Below are 15,096 nucleotides of genomic sequence, written 5' to 3' on the forward strand. Positions count from 1 at the left end.
CGCGCAGGACTGAGGAGGGTCTAGGGCCGCGGAGCCGACTCTAGTCGGCCGAGGCGCACGCGGTCCGCGCCGGCGTCACTCTGGGATTGGCCGGCTGGCGGCTTCCTCCGCCCCTTGTCAATCGCCCGGGCCGACTTCCCGTGGGTTTTTCCGGCTCTCCCGCGTCGCTGAGGAGCGACGGGCGGTCGGCTAGACCCGGAGTTCTCGGTGCGCGCAGCGGCAGCCGACGCGAGGAGGCCGCGCTCCGCCCCCGGTACCATGAGGCCCCGGAAAGCCTACCTGTTCCTGCTGCTCCTTGGGCTGGCGCAGCTGCTGGCCGTGGCGGGTGCCGAGGGCCCGGACGAAGGTGAGCTGCAAGCGCGCCGCGGGTCGGGCCGTGCTTGCGGGGGCTGCAGAGATGTGCGGGGGCCCGGGCGCTGCAACCCCGGCGGGCTGGCTTCCGCGCGGTCCGCTCCAGAACTAGCGATGGGCGCCGAGCCCGGGGTAAACTTGGCGGAGTTGAAGGGGCGGGGGCTGTGGCTGTGGCAGGATCGATTTGGGGCTCCCAGGAGAGTAAGGTGGCCGGGGTCTCTTGGGCTCCGACTCCCTGGAAGCCTCCTGTCACCCGAGGCTTGGAGAGGGCTGCAGAGCGCCTTTTTTGCAGCTGGGTCCTTCGCCCTAATTTGCAGATTTTCCTCAGGTCCAGGCTGACTCCAGGCGAATGCGCCCAGGCAGTGGGAAGGGAGAGGGAGCCCCTGTAGTGAAGGGGCGAGGCGTGAAGAACCAAGTGCTAGTTCTTTGGAACAGCAAGCATTCCTTCTTAAAATTTAGTGTGTGGATTTGGAGATGATTAATCCAAAGATTCTGATTCAAGGGAGAAAAGGATGGCTTGGTTTGCAACTTTGAGAAACTGGAGATACCATTCCTTCTGCATTTATTCAGCATTTACTGTGTGCCAGTCCCTGCACTGGGTTCTGGGAGGAAAAGATGGTGTGTGTGGTCCCTGCCCATGAAGCGCGCACTCCAGTAGAAATACTAAAACTTCTTCATGCTTCCTGCATTTTTCTTCGAAATGAGCTAACTGCAAACATAAGAACTCTGAAGATTAGGAAGTGCTAGTTAAGAAAAGGTTGTTATTCCTAGAGAATAAGGCTTCCAGGTACTGGTCTTAACTTTCTTCTTCTCTGCCCTTATTTTCAATTACTAGTTTTTTAACCTTTTAAGTTTGTTCCAATATAAATATACACTCTTTTATAATGTTAGTGTGTAGGGAAATTGTGAACTTTATACTTTTTCAAACAGATTGAGTAACTTTGTGTGGGTCACTGATTCAAAAAGAGTCTTTGCCCAAATAGAAAAGGAAGTAAAAACCCACACTCGGCGAGAAAAACACCTGCCGAAAGGAACCAGCTAGCGGGGCTGCTTACAAATTGTGTCTTGAGACCTTTACCCAAATCACCTGAGTGTTTATTTAAATACAGTTTATTTAAATACAGATGCCCAAAATACACTGAAGCAGAATGCAGGGGTGGGCCCCGGAATCTGCGTTTTAAGTCACTTCTCCCTTGAGACATAGAATGAACTTCTGGAGGCACAGTGAAGTTTGAGGACCAGTGTGGGTGGAAGGTGCTTTTTGGAACATAGCGGAAAAGCATTATAGCACTGCCTTGGTTTTGATCCAGTGATTTTGTTTTTGGAGGAACTCTTGAGAGGCCTGGGAGAGTGGCTTTAGGAGGTGTTAGGACCAGCACGTTTATCCTTTGGATCAGAGGTCTTCAACACAGTGAGTCCCTGGGAAGCAATTGCTCCTGGGGTGAGCCTAGGAATCCCCGGGGTCATCATGGCCAAGGGCAGGCCTCCTGGGCTTCTAGCTCCGGTTCCCCCCACCCGGAGACAAGATCACACACTGTTGCCCAGGCTTGAGTGCACTGTCGCGATCATGGCTTACTTAAGCCTCAAACTCCTGGGCTCATGGGATCCTCCTGCCTCAGCCTCCCAAGGATCTGGGACTGTAGGTGCTTGCTACCACGCCTGGCTAATTTTTTTTCTCATTCTGTCGCCCAGGCTGGAGTGCAGTGGCGTGATCTCAGCTCACCACAACCTCTGCTTCGCGGGTTCAAGTGATCCTTCTGCTTCTGCCTCCACAGTAGCTGGGACTACAGGCATGTGCCACCATGCCCAGCCAATTTTTTGCATTTTTTAGTAGAGACGGGGTTTCACCGTCTTAGCCAGGATGGTCTCAATCTCCTGATTACAAGAGTGAGCCACCACACCAGGCCAGCTGCCTGGCTAATTTTTTTTTTTTTTTTGGTAGAGATGGGGTCTCACTATGTTGCCCAGGCTGGCCTCAAGCAGTTCTCCGCCCTTAAATTCCCAGTGTTTGGGATTACAGGTGTGAGCCACGATGTGGGCTTACTTTGACCGATGTGGGCTTACTTTGACCGTTTCTCACCCCTGAGGGCATCCCTCGGCCTTTCATTGTCAAAACCTGTCATAGATTCACTGATAACTTGTCCAACAGATTTATTTCAAGTCTACACTACCTCACCCCTCAAGTGTTTCAAGTCTCGAGGCTTTTTTTTTCTTTTTGCTTCCGTTACATTTTAGATTTAGACAGCACAGTGGTGTTTAGGAACTTAAATGCCCCAACATGGTTACTAAATACACTGTTAAGCTCTGATGGCTTAAGCCTCAGGTTGCACGGCTTTCCAGTCTCAGATTAGACAGTGCCTGCGCTCTACGCATCCTTCCTGCTAAGATAGGAAAGGAAAATATTCTGATCCTGTTTGTTGCCTGCTTTTATGTGGTATTGGTTTGTTTAGATTTAAAAGTAAGTGGAAAGTCACCTATGTTTCATGCTAAGGAAGCGTTAAACTGCCCTCCTCTTATGATTCCTGAGACATAGTTATTTTCGGAGCCATAAAAATGTGGAAAATCTAAATGTTCCTCCAAAAACTTTGGGCGTATTGGGAAGAAAATCTAAGGTGACAATACAGCATAGCAGTTAAGTGGTCAGGACCCTCCACTAAGTAGCTTTGTGATCCTTGGACAGGTGACTGTAGTTCCTGCATGTCAGTTTCTTCATCTGTAACATGTAATATAACCTGTAATACAATCTCCCTTAAGGGGTGAAGTGGTGTGTTTAAGAATCCAGCACAGTGCCTGGTACATAAATAAATATCAGCTATAATGGTTACCATAGCTGATAACGCAGTTCTTGTTTCTGTGTTTAATACAAACTCTTCAGTATTGGCTGGGTGGTAGAGTTTATGCAGCTGTTTCAGGCATTTTTCTGGTGGAGATGAGAGTGATCAGCTGAGGATGGAGAGTGAGGACATCCTGAAAGGAGCTGTGTGCGTCTGGGCAGGGACCCAGTGTTGTCATCAGGTGTGCCCCGTGGGAGTGGACAGGGACTGCGGCAGCCTGCTTAGGTGAGGGTCCCACGTTTCAGGAGAGGCCTTAGCACAAGGACTGAGCAATGTGGAGATGAACGTGGGAATTCATTTGTCTCATGCTGAGGAAGGTTGCATCTTTTCAGAAGGTACTGAAAGGCTCTGGATATATATATGTGTGTGTGTTTATATATATATATATATATATTTTTTTTTTTTTTTTGAGACGGAGTCTTGCTCTGTCACTGGAGGGCAGTGGCGCGATGTCGGCTCACTGCAAGCTCCACCTCCCAGATTCACGCCATTTTCCTGCCTCAGCCTCCCGAGTAGCTGGGACTATAGGCGCCTGCCACCACGTCAGGGTAATATTTTTGTATTTTTTTTTTTTTTTTAAGTAGAGACGGGGTTTCACTGTGTTAGCCAGGATGGTCTCAATCTCCTGACGTCGTGATCCGTTCGCCTTGGGACTCCCAAAGTGCTGGGATTACAGGCGTGAGCCACTGTACCTGGCCATATTTTTTTTTTTTTTTTTTTTGAGACGGAGTTTCACTCTTGTTGCCCAGGCCGGAGTGCAGTGGCATCATCTGAGTAGCTGAGATTACACCTGGCTAATTTTTTATTTTTAGTAAAGATGGGGTTTCTCCATGTTGGTCAGGCTGATCTCGAAGTCCTGACCTCAGGTGATCCGCCTGCCTCAGCCTCCCACAGCGTTGGGATTACAGGTGTGAGCCACCATGCCTGGCCTTTTTCTTTTTTTTTTTTTTGGTGACAGAGTCTTCCTTGTTGTCAGGCTGGAGTGCTGTGGTGTGATCTCGGCTCACTGCAACCTCCACCTCCCAGGTTCAAGCAATTCCCCTGCCTCAGCCTTCTGAGTGTCTGGTATTACAGGTGTGTGCCACCATGCCTGGCTAACTTTTTTTTGTATTTTAGTAGAGATGTGGTTTCACAATGTTGGCCAGGATGGTCTTGATCTCCTGACCTCGTGATTTGCCCGTCTCGGCCTCCCAGAGGAGCACTTGGATTATAGGTGTGAGCCACTGCACCCAGCCCTGGATATATTTTCTATCCTAGAATGTCCACCTTTAAAAATGAAGCCCAGAGAAAAGTGTTCTCCCACTAAAACGTGGACTCTTTTGCTTGCAGGGATGTGTGGGTTTCTGGTAGATAGGAATCTAGAGCTAGCACCTTCCCAAATTGCAGAAGAATGAATCTTGGGCTTGTCTGTGAGCTGGGGAGGAATGGAAAGGTAGGGTCCATGCAGTTGAGAGTCCTTAATTACATAGGGAATGTCTTATTTTTTGTTTATCCTTTAGAAAGATAATGGAACTATTTTTTTTTGTTAGTCTCACTCTGTCGCCCAGGCTGGGGTGCAGTGGCATGATCTTGGCTCACTGCATCCTCTGCCTCCTGGGTTCAAGCGATTCTCCTGCCTCAACCTCCTGAGTAGCTAAGATTACAGGGATGTGCCACCATGCCCAGCTAATTTTTGTATTTTTAGTAGAGATGGGTTTTTGCCATGTTGGCCACGCTGGTCTGAAACTCCTGACCTCAGGTGATCCGCCCTCCTTGGCCACCCAAAGTGCTGGGATTACGGGCGTGATCCACCATCTCTCACAAAAATTCATTTTTTAAAAGGGTCAAGAAATGAGTTGCCTCTTAGGAATGCTGTGTCCCATGGTGACTAGTCAGGTCCCACTTAATCATGGGAGCTCTATCACATTGTAGTGTTGAGAGCCCACTTCAGGCCGACCGTAGGTAAAAACACATCTTTATTTCTTTTTTGTAAAATTCACCCTGGAAAGGAATTTCCTATGTGGTGATGTTTTAGGCCTCTTTACTGCAAATGTCAGTCTTCCGCTGTGCACTGAGCCAATTACTGAGTTTCCCTTCCTCTCCTAGCTGTGATTCCTAGCTAGAAGAGTCGATTAAGTTCCCCAGTGCGAGGCTGGGCGCGGTGGCTCAAGCCTGTAATCCCAGCACTTTGGGAGGCCGAGACGGGCGGATCACGAGGTCAGGAGATCGAGACCATCCTGGCTAACCCGGTGAAACCCCGTCTCTACTAAAAAAATACAAAAAACTAGCCAGGCGAGGTGGCGGGCGCCTGTAGTCCCAGCTACCCTGGAGGCTGAGGCAGGAGAATGGGGTGAACCCGGGAGGTGGAGCTTGCAGTGAGCTGAGATCCGGCCACTGCACTCCAGCCTGAGCGACAAAGCGAGACTCCGTCTCAAAAAAAAAAAAAAAAAAAGTTCCCCAGTGCGTTATTTCCGACCATCCTCCAATCTTCCCATCTGCTTGCAAGTAACTTTGACTCGTACTGGGCAGAGCAGCTAGGTAGTGAGAGGAGAGTGGATACAGATGGCCCAAAAGCACTACCTAACTGCCAGCCGGGGATCCTGGTGGTCTCCCCTAGGGACCACCCAGGATTTAAAAAAAAAATGGCAAAAATCTCAATTACTTTCACCAACCTAGTACTTCGGCTTGGTCTTAGTTAATGACATCAGAGCAAGATGTGCATTTCAACCTCACACGGTTCTTTCAAAGACACAGGTAAATAGAGTGGGCAAGATTTTCTAAATAGCACAGAGCAGAGGATCTTTTCTTTTTTCTCCCTCTTAGGGGTCTAGAATGATCTGAAAAGGGAGACCAGAAAACCTTGGGAACATTGGATTTCCCTCTTCTCCTTGGGGAGATGTCAGCCTGGCCCCTGCCTGTACTGTCAGACACACACAGTCCCGAGACCCCAGGGGAGGTGGGCCTGCGCCCAGGCTGTCTTTCTCTGTGGCCTGCCCTCCGTGAGCTTCTGACCGTGCCTAGGGAGTTCCCAGTGTGGAGGGAAGGGTGGCAGGCAGGAGGCTCATCTCAGATGGGTGGGTTTGCTTTTGGCATTTTAGAGCTGTTTCTCCCTCCGCCGACAAAGGAGGAGCCTAGGCCTTAAGTTGGAACAGGAATGTGCAAGTCAGGAAAAGTTGTGGGATGCTTAAAAGGAAAAGGACTGAGTGCGGGTGACCAGTGTGCCTGGGGGCTTTCTTGTTGGCTTTTTTGTAAAGTTTGCAGATTGGTAAATGTTGACAGTGATGAACAAAGCCGCCCCCTTCTCCCTGCTCCATGCAGACCCAAGGAGTAGACTGGAGGAGCAGAGGGCAGGCACGGCCATGTGGGGTGGGTGCAGGCTGCCTCCGTGGCCAAGCAGCTGCAGAGTCCACGCAGGTTCCTTCATTAGAGTTGGTGAGCCCAGGAGTTCTGGGATCCTGGGGGCAGGTTTTCAGACCCTGACCTCACCCACAGCCCCAAACAGTAACTAGCAGTGTTCATTTACCTCCTGGGACACATCTCCAGAAAAGAATATTTGGCCCCTGGAAACATTCTGGCTTTAGCGTTAATGAAATTACCATGCTTACTGTGCCCAGTTCTGTTTGCTGGTGTGACAGTAGCCAGAGAACCTGGTTAATAAAAACGGCAACTCCATGTTCTTTGTATCTGTGGTTTGGCAAAAAAAAAAAATAATAATAAATTGAACCTTGAAAATGAAATATACACAATTTCTCACATTCTAGGAAGAAAACTTAGCTTCCAAACAAAGGTGTGATTTTTGATGCATGTTGACCCCATCAGTTTCTGTGCCTTTATTAGTGAAATGTGATTTCCCACACTCTTTCCCTTCACACTTCAGCCTTTTCCTCAAGGATTATAAAACTCAAAGGGCTATTTTTTATGGGTATGAGGTAAAATGCCACCCCCTTTCAGAAATGGAATTAGTATTCCATCCTCTGCAGTGAAAAGTCAAGATTGAGTACTTGCTTCCTGTTGGTACTCTTTTGGGGCCAGGCGGATAATTTGTTCATGGGAGGTGTTCCTGGGGCCCTGCCTGTGGAAACATACAGGGTGAGGAGGAGGCACATCAGTGAGCAATAACCTTGAACACAGACAAGCTAGGGGGAGATCATGAAATGCAGTGCCCCTGAAACGTAGAGTGTGGGATGTGGTAGGGGAGCCAGAGCTACAGGAGCGAGGCCCGGGAAGACTGCAGAGGTGGGTACAAGGGAGTAGGGAGGAAGTGGCCAATGCGGAGGCTGTCTGGGTTCAGGGCAAGGTTTGCAGAGCAAGGCAGGGGGCCGCAACTCTGAAAGGGTAGCCTGTGCTGCCCTCCAACTTATGCTGCGACATTTGGACTTTATGTTCTAGAGCTGTGGTTTTCAAATATTATTTAGCCATGACCTCCCTCTGAATGAAATTTTAAGTAGCCAACTTAGAACAGAATTGCTGGCATGAGGGAGGCCTGATGTCACCAGCCAGTCACGTGGTGGGCCCCCAGGGACCACCCAGGACTCGACACCTTGTGAAGTGTATGAGTTTTAGGACTTTTTTTTTTTTTTGAGATGGAGTGTCACTCTGTCACCCAGACTGGAGTGCAGTGGCACAATCTCTGCTCACTGCAACCTCTGCTTCCCGGGTTCAAGCAATTCTTCTGCCTCAGCCTCCCAAGTAGCTAGACTACAGGCACGTGCCACCATGCCTGGCTAGTTTTTGTGCTTTTAATAGAGATTGGGTTTCACCATATTGGCCAGGCTGGTCTTGAACTCCTGACCTAGTGATCCGCCCACCTCAGCCTCCCAAAGTGCTGGAATTACAGGCGTGAGCCACCACGCCCGGCCAGGAAAGTTTTAAGGAGAGTCACCACCAGGTTTGTAACCAGTCTGGGTTTTCCACTCAGATTCTTCTAACCGAGAAAATGCCATTGAGGATGAAGAGGAGGAGGAGGAGGAAGATGATGAGGAAGAAGATGACTTGGAAGTTAAGGAAGAAAATGGTGTCTTGGTCCTAAATGATGCAAACTTTGATAATTTTGTGGCTGACAAAGACACAGTGCTGCTGGAATTTTATGCTCCATGGTAAGGACTGCGTTCTGATTCCTGCGGGTGGACGAGCACTGTGCTCCATGCGCTCAGCCCTTCACCTGGTCATCCAGACCCTGGGGGTGGGAGTGTCTGGGTGCAGGAACTTGCACTCTAGCTTTAAGAGTGCTGGGAGCTCACTCGTTCTACCACTTTGCATTGGAACTGCCAGTGAGCCAGCCCTCATGGAAGGCAATGTCCTCTTGTCTCAGTCCAGTGGGTTAAAGATGAATACGTCCTCTGATGGTCACAGCTGGGGGACGGGCATTTAACAAGCAACAGTGACACAGCCTCGTGTTAGTAACAGACACGTCCTTGTTACAGATTCTGCCCCGACCTGTCTGAGGCCACCCCGCCTTCCTCTTCCCTCAAAGGCTGATGCTCAGGCAGCTGCCCCAAGTGCAGGCTGTTGGCCTGTGTGGTGGATTTTTTACTACACACATTGGCCCTGTGAGGGGACCAGTCAGGCATCCCCACTTCTTTTCCTGTCTTTCCCCCTCGTAGTGCAGTCTGTTAGAGCTCTCGGGCCTGTCTCCTCCGTTACTTCTCCTCTACTGTTTTGTATCTCATGACCCCTGCTTTGCTCTTTTCTATCTCATGCCCTCCCTGTTTCACTTCTGAGACCAAATAGGATACACTCACTTTTGTGCAGTGTCTGAGGGTCAAGCATAGCACAAGTGTTTTATTTAAAACATCTAAATAAGCTGGGCATAGTGGCTCACACCTATAATCTCAGCACTTTGGGAGGCCAAGGCAGGCAGATCACTTGAGATCAGGAGTTTGAGACCAGCCTGGCCAACATGGTGAAACCCGATCTCTACTAAAAATACAAAAATTAGGTATGGTGAATGTGCACCTGTAGTCCCAGTTACTCGGGAGGCTGAGACAGGAGAATTGCTTGAACCTGGGAGGTGGAGGCTGCAACTAGCTGAAATCGTGCTACTGCACCCCAGCCTGGGCAACAGAGCAAGACTCATTTGAGGTTATGTTATTCCTCTTACATAAATTATCAAGTTTTCGTACTTTTTAGTTCAAAGAGCCCTTAACATTCTTAAGAAGTGAGAACCTCGGAGGGGGTCATGTTTATCAATATTTACCATATTTGAAGTTAAAACTGAGAAATTAAAATTTTTTGGGGGACAGATTTTTCACTCTTTTGCCCAGGCTGGAATGCAATGGTTTGATCTTTGATCACTGCAACGTCCACCTTCTGGGTTCAAGCGATTCTCATGCCTCAGCCTCCCGAGTAACTGGGATTACAGGCACCTGCCACCACACCCAGCTAATTTTTGTATTTTCAATACAGACAGGTTTCACCATGTTGGCCAGGCTGGTCTTGAACTCCTGGTCTCAAGTGATCTGCCCGCCTTGGCCTCCCAAAGTACTTTTTGTAAAGATGGAGTTTCGTCATATTGCTCGGGCTGGTCTCAAACTCCTGGGCTCAAGTGTGATTTGCCTGCCTCAGACCCCCAAAGTGTTGAGATTACAGGCGTGACGCACCATGCCCAGCCACAGACTGAGGTTTAGATATTGAAAGTATTTGCCCTAGGGCAGAGCTGGAATTTAAACCTAGACCTGTTTGACTTTGAAGCCCCTTTGGTCTTCGCCTTTATGTTTTGTTGTGTCTCTCCTCTTAACCACAGGTATTTCCAAAAGTTCCCTTTTTTTTTTTGAGGTGGTGTCTTGCTCTCGCCCAGGCTGGAGTGCAGTGGCTCGATCTCAGCTCACTGCAAGCTCCGCCTCCCGAGTTCACGCCATTCTCCTGCCTCAGCCTCCCGAGTAGCTGAGACTACAGGTGCCCGCCACCACGCCCGGCTACTTTTTGTATTTTTAGTAGAGATAGGGTTTCACTGTGTTAGCCAGGATGGTCTTGATCTCCTGACCTCGTGGTCCACCCACCTTGGCCTCCCAAAGTGCTGGGATTACAGGCTTGAGCCACCGCGCCCGGCTAAAAGTTATCATTTTTGTGAGTGTGTGTTGGTTTGTTTTGTGTTGCTATAACAGAGTAGCTGAGGCTGGGTAATTTATAAGGGAAAGAGATTTATTTCAGTCACAGTTCTGCGGACTGGGAAGTATAAGAGCATGGTGCTGGCATCTGCTCAACTTTTGGTGAGGGCCTCATGCTGCTTCACTCCTGGCAGGAAGTGGAAGAAGAGTGGGCATGTACAGAGATAACATGGCGAGGAGGAAGCCAAGCTTACTCTTTTCTTTTTGAGTTGGAGTTTGGCTCTTGTCGCCCAGGCTGGAATGTAGTGGCTCAAATTTTGGCTCACGGCAACCTCCACCTCCCGGTTCAAGCGATTGTCCTGCCTCAGCCTCCTGAGTAACTGGAATTACAGGCGCCTGCCACCACACCCAGCTAATTTTTTGTATTTTTCATAGAGATGGGGTTTCACCATGTTGGCCAGGCTGATCTCAAACTCCTGACCTCAGGTGATCCACCTACCTCAGCCTCCCAAAGTGCTGGGATTACAGGCTTGAGCCACTGCACCTGGCCACGCCAAGCTCTTTTAAACTACATTCCTGAAAGTGCATTTACCTGTTCATGAGGGTTCCACCCTTCAGACGTAAACCCTTCCCACTAGGTCCCACCTCCCAACACTGCCACATTGGGGATCAGATTTCAACATTTTGGTGTGGACAAACTACATCGAGACCATAGCAGTATGTATTACTGGATTTAAATCTCCATAAGTACAGTATGTATTGTTGCATTTAAATCTCCATAGGTACAGTTAATGTTTTTCGCCCTCCCTAATCTGATTGTTAGGTGTGGACATTGCAAGCAGTTTGCTCCGGAATATGAAAAAATTGCCAACATATTAAAGGATAATGATCCTCCCATTCCTGTTGCCAAGATCGATGCAACCTCAGCATCTATGCTGGCCAGCAGGTTTGATGTGAGTGGCTACCCCACCATCAAGATCCTTAAGAAGGGGCAGGCTGTAGACTACGAGGGCTCCAGAACCCAAGAAGGTGAGCTAGTACCTGAGCTGGTAGAGGAAGAACTCCTTCCTGCAGGAACAGAAAGTTCAGGGAATGGAATTGGGATAATAGGGGAAGAAAAGCTGAGGGTACCAGGGACTGACTTAGGAGCCTTAGGCCTCTGGAATGTTTACTTGTTCTTGGGGCGGGGAGTGGGGGGGGCGCGCGGGCTGGGTGGGCTGGGGCATGGCCTCTTTACATTTCAGACTCTGAAACTCAAAACATGGCAGGAGTGTTAGGAAATGGGCCAGACACGGTGTCTCACACCTGTAACCCCAGCACTTTGGGTGGCCAAGGCGACTGGATCACTTCAGGTCAGGAGTTCAAGACCAGCCTGACCAACATGGTGAAACCCTGTCTCTACTAAAAATACAACAATTAGCTGCTTGTAGTGGCTCATGTGTGTAATCCCAGCTACTTGGAAGGCTGAGGCAGGAGAATTGCTTGAACCTAGGAAGCGGAGGTTGTGATAAGCTGAGATTGTGCCACTTCACTTCAGCCTGGGTGACAGAGTAAGACTCTGTCTCAAAAATAAGTAAATAAATAAAAACAGGAGTGTTAGGAAATGACATCAGAGGTTAGGGGTCTTGGTGGTGGTCTAGAGCAGTGGTTCTTAATGCTTAGCAAGCGTCAGTCAACTGGAGGGCTCGTTCAGATTGCTGGGCCCTAGCCCCAGAGTTTCTGATTCAGTACATTTCAGTCTAGATACGATACAAATCAGTCCAGGTAATTTGCATTTCTTTTTTCTTTTTTTTTTGGAGACAGAGTCTCACTGTGTCGCCCAGGCTGGAGTGCAGTGGCATGATCTTGGCTCACTGCAACCTCTGCCTCCTGGGTTCAAGTGATTCTCCTGCCTCAGGCTCCCGAGAAGCTGGTACTACAGATGTGTGCCACCATGCCTGGCTAATTTTTTGTATATTTAGTAGAGACGGGGTTTCACCATGTTAGCCAGGATGGTCTTGATCTCCTGACCTCGTGATCCACCTGCCTTGGCCTCCTTTTTTTTTTTTTTTTTTTTTTTTTTTTTTTTTTTTTTAATAATTTTTTGAGACAGACTCTTGCTCTGTCGCCCAGGCTGGAGTGCAGTGGCACGATCTCAGCTCACTGCAAGCTCCGCCTCCCGGGTTCTCGCCATTCTCCTGCCTCAGCCTCCCTAGTAGCTGGGACTACAGGCGCCCGCCACCACGCCTGGCTAACTTTTTGTATTTTTTTTTTAGTAGAGACAGGGTTTCACTGTGTTAGCCAGAATGGTCTCAATCTCCTGACCTTGTGATCTGCCCACCTCGGCCTCCTAAAGTGCTGGGATTACAGGCGTGAACCACCAGGCCCAGCCTATAATTTGTATTTCTTACAAGGGTGCAGGGCTCACCATTGCTGCTGGCTCGAAGCTATGTGCTGAGAACCACAGGTGCAGAGAGCCACATCCAGGGTTCTCTGAGGATGTCTGCAATCTGGCCTGATGGATCCCTGCCTGGCTCACATTAGGCCCTACATACGTTTTATTAAATGAATGAACAAATACATGATTTAATTTTTAATTTTATTTTAGTAAAGTTTAATTTTATTTTAATAAAGTTTATTTAATTTTATTAATATTTATTTATTTTTGATCATATCCCACACTGATTCAGTACATTTCAGTCTAGATACGATACAAATCAGTCCAGATAATTTGCATTTCTTTTTTCTTTTTTTTTTGGAGACAGAGTCTCACTGTGTCGCCCAGGCTGGAGTACAATGGCACAATCTCAGCTCACTGTAACCTCTGCCTCCCGGGTTCAAGCGATTCTCCTGCCTCAGCCTCCTGAGTAGCTGGGATTACAGGCACACGCCACTATGCCTGGCTAATTTTGTAATTTTGGTAGAGACGGGGTGTCTCCATGTTGGTCAGGCTGGTCTCGAACTCCCAACCTCAGGTGATCCGCATACCACGGCCGCCCAAAGTGCTGGAATTATAGATGTGAATCACTGTGCCTGGCCTCTTAATTTTATTTTAATACAATTTATTTAATTTTATTAAATGAATGCACATGGTATCCTTTTAGCAAGGGCAAGTCTCTCTTAATCACTGGCAGAAAAAAAAAGAAAAAAAAAAAGATGCTGCATTTTCCATTCCCAGTGTGGAGTAGAGGAAAGAGCGTTGAATAGGTTTCCAGTCCTTATAGACATAAGATAGGCCTGTGTTCTGGACGAGCGCCTTCCCCTTGCCAGGCCTTGGCATCTCATCTGTGGAGTGTGGTGTCAGTTGGATGTGATGGGAGATCACATCTCTGAGATCGTGTAAGAGTCTCTCCTCTACTCTGAGATCATATCTCTGAGATGGTGTGAGAGGCTATCCTCTGCTCCTTTTTTTTTTTTTTTTTTTTTTTAATTTTTATTTTTATTTATTTATTTTTTTTTGAGACGGAGTCTCGCTCTGTCCCCCATGCTGGAGCATAGTGGCCGGATCTCAGCTCACTGCAAGCTCCGCCTCCCGGGTTTACGCCATTCTCCTGCCTCAGCCTCCCGAGTAGCTGGGACTACAGGTGCCCGCCACCTCGCCCGGCTAGTTTTTTGTATTTTTTTTTTTTTTTTTTTTTTTTTTTTTTTTAGTAGAGACGGGGTTTCACCGTGTTAGCCAGGATGGTCTTGATCTCCTGACCTCGTGATCCGCCCGTCTCGGCCTCCCAAAGTGCTGGGATTACGGGCTTGAGCCACCGTGCCCGTGCCCGGCCCCTCTGCTCCTTTAAGCAATTCTGTTGCTATTTAGTGTCACAGTTTGTCTGTTGACTAGGTAATACGTTTAGAAACTTAGTAATTCAGAGAAGTAGATAAATGAATAGTCTTTCTTCCCTGAACCTGGGTGATCCAGCTCCCCTCTAAGAAGGTACTAGTGTAACAAGTTTCTTCTGTGTTGTTTGGAGATATTTTGTATACATAAAAAGCAAGTGTGTGTATGTGTGTGTGAGAGATTTTCTCATTTTTACAGTTATTAGTATATCTCAAATACTATCCTGTATCTTCATGTTTTTATTTAACAAATATGTCTTAACCATATCAGTACATAGGAACTTAATCTAAAACAAGTTGAAAGTTGAGTACTTTTTTTTTTTTTTTTAAGATGGAGTCTTCTTTTGTCCCCCAGGCTGGAGTGTGGAGTGGTGCAATCTTGGCTCACCGCAACCTCCACCTCCAGGGTTCGAGTGGGTTCTCCTGCCTCAGCCTCCTGAGTAGCTGGGGTTACAAGCACGTGCCACCACACAAGGCTAATTTTTGTATTTTTAGTAGAGACAGGGTTTCACCATGTCGGCCAGGCTGGTCTTGAACTCCTGACCACCCATGATCCACCCACCTCGGCCTCCCAAAGTTCTGGGATTACAGGCAAGCCACCACTCCTGGCCTGAAAGTTGAGTACTTCTATTGTTGCAAAATAAACAGGCATACGTGTTTGGGGGTCTGCGGCCAACATTTGACTGCGAGAGAGACATGGCCGTTTGGAAACTTTAGAGCAGCGTATGCTATGTTTTCATAAACAGGCCTCCTACGTGTTAAGTGCCTCAGGACCCCTGGGTGTGGGCTGAGGGGCAGGGGACAGACGCTTCATGCTGTGAATGCACAGAGGAGGTGCTTGTGCACGTTTCACTTTGAAGACTGCAGCTTTGCAGGAGTGGTTCTAAATTTAGCTCCTTGGTAGATTCTACAGTAGGGAAAAAGTGACAGATTGCAACCACTCGTCCTAAGAACTGCTTGGCACATTTTGGTACGAATTTATTGTTCTACTCCAGCCCTGGAATCCATTTCTGGGGAATGAGGCTTACAGATGGGTATTTATTAAAAGCTTTCTCAGGTAATGCCACTGCATCTTGAGC

At 48.3% G+C, this 15,096-nt stretch overlaps 1 protein-coding gene across 2 annotated transcripts in view; it reads left to right on the forward strand.

Annotated features, from left to right (window-relative positions):
* LOC105474851 (protein disulfide isomerase family A member 4) overlaps window positions 1-15,096 on the forward strand; it is a 28,459-nt gene continuing 13,363 nt past the window's right edge. Inside the window, exons 1-3 of one of the 2 annotated variants that reach the window (XM_071094292.1) lie at window positions 1-346; window positions 8,083-8,260; window positions 11,034-11,239. In XM_071094292.1, the coding sequence (XP_070950393.1) occupies window positions 259-346; window positions 8,083-8,260; window positions 11,034-11,239 (472 nt within the window). In that variant the 5' untranslated portion in view covers window positions 1-258. The remainder of the gene's footprint in view (window positions 347-8,082; window positions 8,261-11,033; window positions 11,240-15,096) is intronic. The other variant, XM_071094291.1, reaches the window with a different exon arrangement.

This window comes from Macaca nemestrina, chromosome 4, assembly GCF_043159975.1.
Source record: "Macaca nemestrina isolate mMacNem1 chromosome 4, mMacNem.hap1, whole genome shotgun sequence".
In the NCBI taxonomy this organism is placed as follows: domain Eukaryota; kingdom Metazoa; phylum Chordata; class Mammalia; order Primates; family Cercopithecidae; genus Macaca; species Macaca nemestrina.